This window comes from Ruditapes philippinarum, unplaced genomic scaffold (assembly GCF_026571515.1).
Source record: "Ruditapes philippinarum isolate M1 unplaced genomic scaffold, ASM2657151v2 ctg627_1_1_1_1, whole genome shotgun sequence".
NCBI classification, from domain to species: Eukaryota; Metazoa; Mollusca; class Bivalvia; order Venerida; family Veneridae; genus Ruditapes; species Ruditapes philippinarum.
In genome coordinates this window covers 348,477-357,017 of record NW_026854864.1, presented here as the reverse complement: position 1 = coordinate 357,017, position 8,541 = coordinate 348,477, and the positions used below count along the sequence as shown (strand labels likewise).

General features: G+C 33.3%; 1 protein-coding gene across 1 annotated transcript; it reads left to right on the top strand.

The window, feature by feature from the left end:
* Window positions 1–4,489: 4,489 nt before the first annotated feature.
* On the top strand, window positions 4,490–8,104 carry LOC132741352 (uncharacterized). Its single transcript, XM_060729503.1, has one exon. The coding sequence runs from the start codon at window positions 5,123–5,125 to the stop codon at window positions 6,815–6,817; it is 1,695 nt and encodes a 564-aa protein (XP_060585486.1). The 5' UTR covers window positions 4,490–5,122; the 3' UTR covers window positions 6,818–8,104.
* The last annotated feature ends 437 nt before the right edge of the window (window positions 8,105–8,541 follow it).

Here is an 8,541-nt window from a genome sequence, read left to right as displayed (position 1 = left end):
ATGCCATGGTGGATGACCACAAGTAGTATGTCAGTATTTTGAAAGGACCATGGTCTTTCAATGATGCCATGGTGGATGACCACAAGTAGTATGTCAGTATTTTGAAGGACCATGGTTCTTCAATGGTGCCATGGTGGATGACCACAAGTAGTATGTCATTTTTGAAAGACCAAAGGGCTTTCAAATTTAAAGCCTGGGGGAGACCACAAGTAGTATTCATTTTTTTTCAAAAAACCCTTGGGCTTTCAATGATTTCCCTGGTGGATGACAAAAATAGTATGGGCATTTTTTTGGGAAGGGCCCCTGGGTTTTTCAAGGGGCCATGGTGGGGTACCAAAAAAGTAGTAATGTTTAAATATTTTGAAGGCCAGGTTCTCAATGGTGCCTGGGGGATGACCACAATAGTAGTCAGTATTTGGGAAAGGGCCATGGGCCTTTTAATGAACCAAAGGTGGGTCATGAATGAGCTTTTGATTCCCTAGTTTAAAAACGTTCATCGTAATTGTTTTATTTTACCTCCATGAGGGGGAAAATGATGTTATAAAAAAACTAGAAATCAAAAATATTTAATTTTTCAGGAAACAATTTATAACAATGGGTTTTATCTTGCCCCCTTTTAAATTTTAAAATTTTTTTGGGAAAGTTCAGGTTTTTTTTAAAAAACCCGAAAGGGCTACAAATTTAAAAGGGGGGAAAAATTTTAAACCCTTTTTTACGGGATCACTGGTACCAGACTGAAATGCAAATTTTAAAAGAAAAAATTTATTTCCATATTGCTATTTATCTGTATTTCAAGTTTCATAGACAAAACTGATACATTGTAATAACGGACTTTAAAGATTGAATAATGAATTATGTTGATGGATCCAAATACATTTTTATTTTTGCAATATCTTAATTCTATTTGTTACCAACAACCTTTTTTTTAGAAAATAAAATATTGCCAATTCCAAACCCAAACTATTTACCCTCTAAAAATTTTAGAAATAAATTTTAAGTACTTTTGAATTTTTAATTACAAGGGGGAAAGGACGGACGGGAGGACGAACAAACCCAAGGGCGGACAGACAACGGCTTTTTTCTCCCCCTGAAATGACGTCATCTTTTTTTCTTTTACCTGCTTTGATTTCAAAAAATCCATAAATAATTTTTTACCTCATAAACAAAATTTACCCCCAAAAATTGCCCCGGAAAAAAACAAATATTTTAAAAAAAATAAAACCATTATTTTGTAAAAAACAGGGTCGACTGACGGGAGGGAAAACCCAAAGCCCCCTCTGTAAAAAAGTTAGGGGGCCAATAACCATTGATAAATCATGCCGTTTTCCCCGTTTCTGGGGAAAATTTAAAAACATACATTTCCCCAATAGGGTTTAAACATTTGCATTAGAAAAAAACAAGAAATTTTTTAATAAGAAAAAAGTAAAAAAAAAGAATTTTTAAATACAAAATTTTAAAAATCAACCCTTTTTGGCCCGAACAGCCTTCTTTAGGGTAAAAAAATAAAAAAATGACCAAAAGGAAAACACCTAATTTTGCAGGATCCAGGTTTGGGGTGTTGAGACTTTAACCCTTTCTTGCCCGAAACGTCTCATGCCCCATTTAAAATCCCAAAAGGATTTTTTGAACGCTCCCAAGATTTTAATATTCCGATTTAAAACCCCAAACCCTTTTTTAAATTATTTTTTTTATTGGGCCAAAATTGGCAAGACAAATTTTTTTCCCAAGCCCCAGGGGAAAAATAGCCAATAAAAAATTGTTTAAAATTTAAATTTTAAATAGTTTTAGTACTGACTGCGTTTGAATGTCTAACAAACGGGCCAACTTCTTTTTAAATTCTCCTCAGTGATTTGATTAAATTCTCCAGTTACTTACATACTAGCGCAAGTTACATAATCATACTCTTACAGTTTGTAAAAGATATTCATAGTGTTTCAAGAATGTAAACATGAACTAAATGTGAAATTAACAAAATATATACTTGAGTAGAATTACACTATGTACATGTATATAGAAAAATATCACATATCCATTATCCAATCACTACAGTTCGCCAAAGTTTCTCTGCCAATGAAATCGCTCTATTTTGTTTAAATTTTGCCGAAATATTTACCATACTGCATTGTATACACACCGGTCTCAAATATCGTATACACACCGGTCTCAAATATCGTATACACACCGGTCTCAAATATCGTATACACACCGGTCTCAAATATCGACCTGTGTCTTACGACGCATTACTCACCCCAAATGAGGGTAAAAATGACTCCGACAGAAAAAAGTCCGCGTAGGGATGACAATTTTATTTCACAAACCACAATATATCTTTTCAAGTGATTATAATCGTTTATTGCTTTCAAAGGATCACTGTTTTCCAGAGTTTAATATTGCATGTGCAATATTGATAGTTCCAATTCAAATATTCAAAACTACTTTCACTTTCGGTTTTAATTTAAACTAACAATTGACGAAATACTATCACGGGTGTTGAACGAAACTGGATTTTTAAAACCAATAAAGGATTGTCAGAAGAGTGTTTGGTGCATGTTGAGTAAAAATGATGTAATGGCTATTATGCCAACAGAGTATGGAAAAAGTTTAATTTTTCAACTGGCCCCATTTTCGATTTGTTCTATCACTTCGGTGTTCAAGCCGCCATGTAAAAAGTAGTGCGTTCCCATCATGCTTAGCGTGGATTCACACAGGTCAGTAAGACCGGTGTACACAATCAGTAAGACCGGTTTACACAATGTACCATACTGTACAGTGCCGATTTAATGGACTCCGCCTATTTACAGAATGCGTATGCGTGCTTATTATTTTGTTATTATTTTATATGTCCATAGCAAATCTTTCACAATAAATGTCAGTGTTTCTGACATTAATATTGTCAACATGATAGAAATACATGTATTATTATAATCACCTGCAGCAAAAAAGAGAGTGAACAATATCAATATTGCACATGCTGCCATATTATATTTGAATTAATATTATATTAATAATGATATTTAATATCAATTAAGACAAAAATAGTTGATGTTCCTATAACAATTTTATTTAACAGTTGTTTATTTTGCCTACATTTCCCATAGCGACATAGCAACTTAGTATTTAACCGCTTCACAAATACATACAAGTATACATACATCGTGCACTGATACCCTCCCACCCTCCCGAAAAGTTCACGCAGTCATAGTTAATCTGTACAGTAACAATGCTTTTTCTTGGTCCATTTTTTTTTCTTGATAAATCGTTTTAATCGTTTAAATCGACACGCTAATTAAAAAGGACAAGCATATTCTTACAACTGCAGAATAATTTTGCAAGGTTTATAATTGATTTATAAATACATAAATGTATTAATGGTAAATGAAGTATGGTATTATAAAGATGCATTTTTAGATTAATTCAGTCAAGTTTTTTACGTTTTGGTTACGATTTGAATTTAACTAAAAATATTGTTAATTACTTTAGTTTATATTTTTCAGATTTTGTTACAAGAACAAGATGTACTACTTTCCCAGGATGTTCGTTATTTTGGAGAACGATTCTTTAGTTAGTGAAATACGATACCTTGAACTTTTATGATTTCAATTTTTATAGTCTGTATATAAGAAGAGATTCCATATTTTATACGTTTTTGTAAATGTTCTGAACTTATAGGTGGAAAGCGTGCAGTTAATGAGCGTACATATTCGGCTTTTAATTACATTTTACATATTAAGTGGGTTATTTTTATGGATTTTCTCATTAAATTATGTCAGAGCACTTACGGAAGGTGGCTGGTCTTGAGTTTTGGTTTCCTACTACGCCCCCCTCCCACGATGGAGTAGGGTTGCGCAGCCGACTCGCAGCATACTGACAGGGAAAGTACGTTCATAACTGTGTGTTTTCCATGTTGATGTACGTTATAAAGATATGAGATTATTGTCAAGAATGTCATTTCAGAGTACACCGATTTATGAAACGTTGAGATGTTAATGTCATGTATGCTGTTTCTAAGATATAATTATATTAGTAATGTAGATATACGGCAATGCAGATAACAAATTCTTAATGTGAATTTATGTATTTGTTGTTCTTTCTTCCTTCGATTGCCTTTATTATGGGATAAATAATTTATTTACGTTTGAGCGTAGCGAATTAGGAAATAATAGTTGTTTCTTGGCAAACACATTATAATTTTATGATAAAATTTCTGGCAATAAAATAGTCAAATGTTATGAGCTACTTTAATGTTTCGTGTAGTAATGTGGCAGAGTTTAAATTAATCGATATTTGAGACCGGTGTGTATACAATGGTCGGTTATAGGTTATATACAGAATTTTAAGAAACTAATTTTCTCGCTTCACTTCGTTCGCTCGAAAATTAATTATATGTAACCTATACTTATATATTGTCCTTGGTGGCGCGTCTCAGAATAATAATAAAATTCGTTATCAAATATTCGGATTACTCCCCATATATTGACCTGCTTACATTTAACTTCCTAGTTTGTCTATTAGGACAGGAAAATTTGTAAATATGTAAATCGCTGGATTAATTCTAATATTAACATAAAAAATAAAAGTCTGTTAAATAAAATTGAAGTTCGAATAGACTTGCAGGTGAAAATAAGCCAGGAAACTTGGAAAAGAGTTTTAGATTATGTGGCATGTTGTTACACGTTTTGACACGAATCTATAAACAGATAAAGGATTATGTTTTTCAATTGTGTATTTACAGCTACTTTAACTAAACAAAAGAAACTTTTTGATAATAAAAAAACACACACACTAAGTTCAGATATAGTGAATGTGTAATCGTATACAATACATAGATGTCATATCAGCTAGTATTCTATCGTTAAACATATCCAAATTATCGATGTAAGTGAACTATGCACCATGTACCATATTGATCATATTAGTTAATTTATAACTGATAACGTTTGAAAGGTTAGGGTTTACAAATATCAACTGCTTTCCAAAAAATATGCTGGACTATAAACATGATAAATCGATGTTAAGGTTTTTATATTACATCAATACATTTTAACATAATTTGTTTTAGGATTGAAACATTTTGATTCACGAACATTTGACGTAAATATAAAAAATATAGACATATTCCAAAATGGAGGTAACAGGGAGGAAAGATGACATTATGACAATGGATAAGATCTTATGCCAGCCATGTAAAGGAGACGATGATGTAGTACTAGCGGAAGGATATTGTGAAAATTGTAACGAATACTTCTGTAATTCATGCCTGAAGGTCCATCGTAAAATGACGGTCACAAAGAATCATGTAATCAAATCAAAAGATGACATGCCAATAGTTCACGTAAAAGCAGATCCATGTATACAGCCTTGTTCGAAACACAAGTCTGAAATAATAAAATATTACTGTTTTCAACATGATTCCGTGGGTTGTGGCGACTGTATGATTAATGATCACAAAACTTGTAAATTAGATCTAGTTGCAGATGTATCTGATAACTATGCTGACAGTGAGGAATTCAACGAGACAAGAACAAAGGTGGAGGATCTGGGCAATAAAATCACATTGATCAAGAATGAAATCCAAGAAAAAATAAAAAATGTATCAGACATGAAAATCAAAATGATAAAAGAAATTAAATCATATAGGAATGAACTGAACGATTACCTGGACCAAGTTGAGGCAACACTTTTGAAAGAGGTTGATGAACTAAATGAAAAAGATGTTACAATGCAGACAGATCGCCTTCATAAATGCAAAGCACTCGAATCTGAAATTCATCAGATGCAACAAACATTTATCAGTCAAGATGGCAAGGTCAATCAACTATTCGTGACAGTAAAACATGCTTTAAAACATCTAGTCGAGTTGAATGCTTCTTTACAACAAGTATCGCAAGAGGAAATGGTTGACAGTTATGTATTTGTACCTTCTAAAAAAGTCCAAGATATCAAAGTATCCCGAATTCCATTGGGAGTAATTCATGTGCACCAAGAGAAAAGAGTTGTTGATGCAACGCAAACTATACTTGACATGAAGGCTGAATTCGTTCGAGAAGTGAATATACCCGCTAAAGACGAGAGTGGATGTTTGATAACTGGAATGGCTATGTCATCAAGTTCTGAAATCTTATTGATAGATAACATGAAAGAATCACTAACAATCTTTGATATACAGAATGATAGAATAGTTTCGAAACATGCATTACCAAGTGAACCGTGGGATGTAACAATGATCGATACTCATACCTGTGCAGTTACTTTACCCGGAGCCGCAAAAATAATATTTATAGATACGAAAGAGGGATTGAACGACAATAAACTTAGTGTGAAAGAATGGTGTAGGGGTATTGACTACCATGCTGAAAAAATAGCAGTGTCATACACATCTCATCCTGCTTCCATAGAGATTTTAAACATGAATGGAGAAATTCTCAATCTCACTACATTTCCAACGGATGACAGTTATTTTCCAAATTATTTGACCTTCAGTCATGATGGCGAAAACATTTACACATCTGACTATATGCACGGATCTCTTCACAAATGTAGTGTTAGAAGTCCGCTCTGCAAAAGAATTTGTGAGAACCTTAAGGGTCCAAGAGGGTTGGTCATTACGAAAGACGAAAGTTTTCTAATTTGCTGTCAGGCTGACAGTGATCAGCTTAGTATAATAGATCTTGAGACACAACAAATGTTGCCGCTATCCGTAACTCATCTGAGATCGCCTATGTCTATACTTCTCTGTGAAAAAAGCAGAAAAATGTTTATTAGTGACGAAACTGAAGGATGTAGCAATATAAGGCTTTTTGACTGGAAATGGAAGTAACAATACATGTATAAACTTTAGCATTGTCCGTTATAAGTCTATATGTTAACAAACTGACCTCGGTACAAGGCCCTTTTTGATTGCAGGTGCACGACATTTTATGACCATTGCAGAGGATCACAGGGTGATGTCACATGCAAATTATCTAAGCTCAAACCATTTTAGCTTTCAAGTTTGTTTTCTGTACAACTCCCAAATGAGCGGTCATTTTCGACCCGTTTTGTTTGATTTACAGCTAGAGCGTTTTATAGGTATACTTTATGTCTATCGTCTACGCTCTGTGCATTCTAATTTTTTTTAAAAGATTTAATTAAATGTTTTACCTATATGAGTCTATGTAAATTGAGTGATTCCAAGAACAAGTTCAATTTTGATCAAAGGGACATGACTAATGAAACATTTATAGAGGAACACATTTGTATTGCCATTTAATTTTATATCTAAGCTCTACATTGAGGAATTGTATTTCCCTAGGATATTTTTAATAATTTAATTTTTGTTCAGTTCTAGTAAATAAACATGTACAGTGCTACAATTACTACTTATTAAATTTAAGCGTGATCATTTCTAACGATTTATCTGCAGATATATTATACATGTAGTAATCGATTTAGTTATTATACTTATTACCAATTCTATATTGAAATTGTCAATATTTCTGATGATTTCTGATATTAAACAAACAGCATAAAAATTACACAAAAGTTATATATGTCAAGAGAATCGTAAAATTTTGTTTATTTAGGCCTACAGTTTTCATCTTGTTTTCAGCTATTAATGGACCAGGGCCTTATTCATATTATGAATAGCTAAATTTATTTATCATTTTATTGCAGCATTTGTGTTAGAGCGTTATTTAATATAATTCTTCTTGTTCTATGGATAAGTCATTTCTCGCCACATGTACACTATAGTAAAATAGCACATCATCCATTGACATGACTTATGTTAATTCATCATTTACAAAATTTGTTGATTTTGGGAGTTGAGTTCAGTGAATTTTCTTTTGTTTTGTACTGATCTTTTCAAGCGTGGTAAAATTGTTGCGTTTTTAGCTCACCTGAGCACAAAGTGCTCAAGGGTGAGCTTTTGTCATCACTCTGCGTCCGTCGTGCGTCGTGCGTCTGTGCGTCGTGCGTCCTTCAAAAAATGGCGTCAAACTTTTCAAACAACATCTCCTCCTAAACCACATGGCCAATTGCAACCAAACTTTACAGAAATGATCCTTGGGTGGTCCCCTTTCAAAGTTGTTCAAATGGTTCCGGTCTGTTGCATATGTAGGTCATAGGGTCATAGGGCCAGAAAAGGATTTCAAAAAACACAAAATTAAAAAATCTTCTTGTCTGAAAGTACATGGGCCAGAGCTTTAATTGATTTTTGGTATATGGTATCATCTATGGATCCTCTACCAAAGTTGTTCAAATTTTGTCCCTAGTGTCAAAATTGGCCCCGCCCCGGGGGGTCATAGTTTTTTCCTTATATGTATATAGTAAAATCTAAAAAAATCTTCTTCTCTGATTTGGCAAAGGCTACAGATTAGATATTTGGCATGAAACATTGTGTAGTCGACCTCTATCAAGATTGTTCAAATAATGGACCCTAGGGTCAAAATTAGCCCCGCCCCGGGGGGTCATTGATTTTCCATTACATACATATAGTGAAAACTTGAAAAATCTTTCTGGTCTGAAAGTAAAATGGCCTAGAGCTTTGATATATTTTGGTCT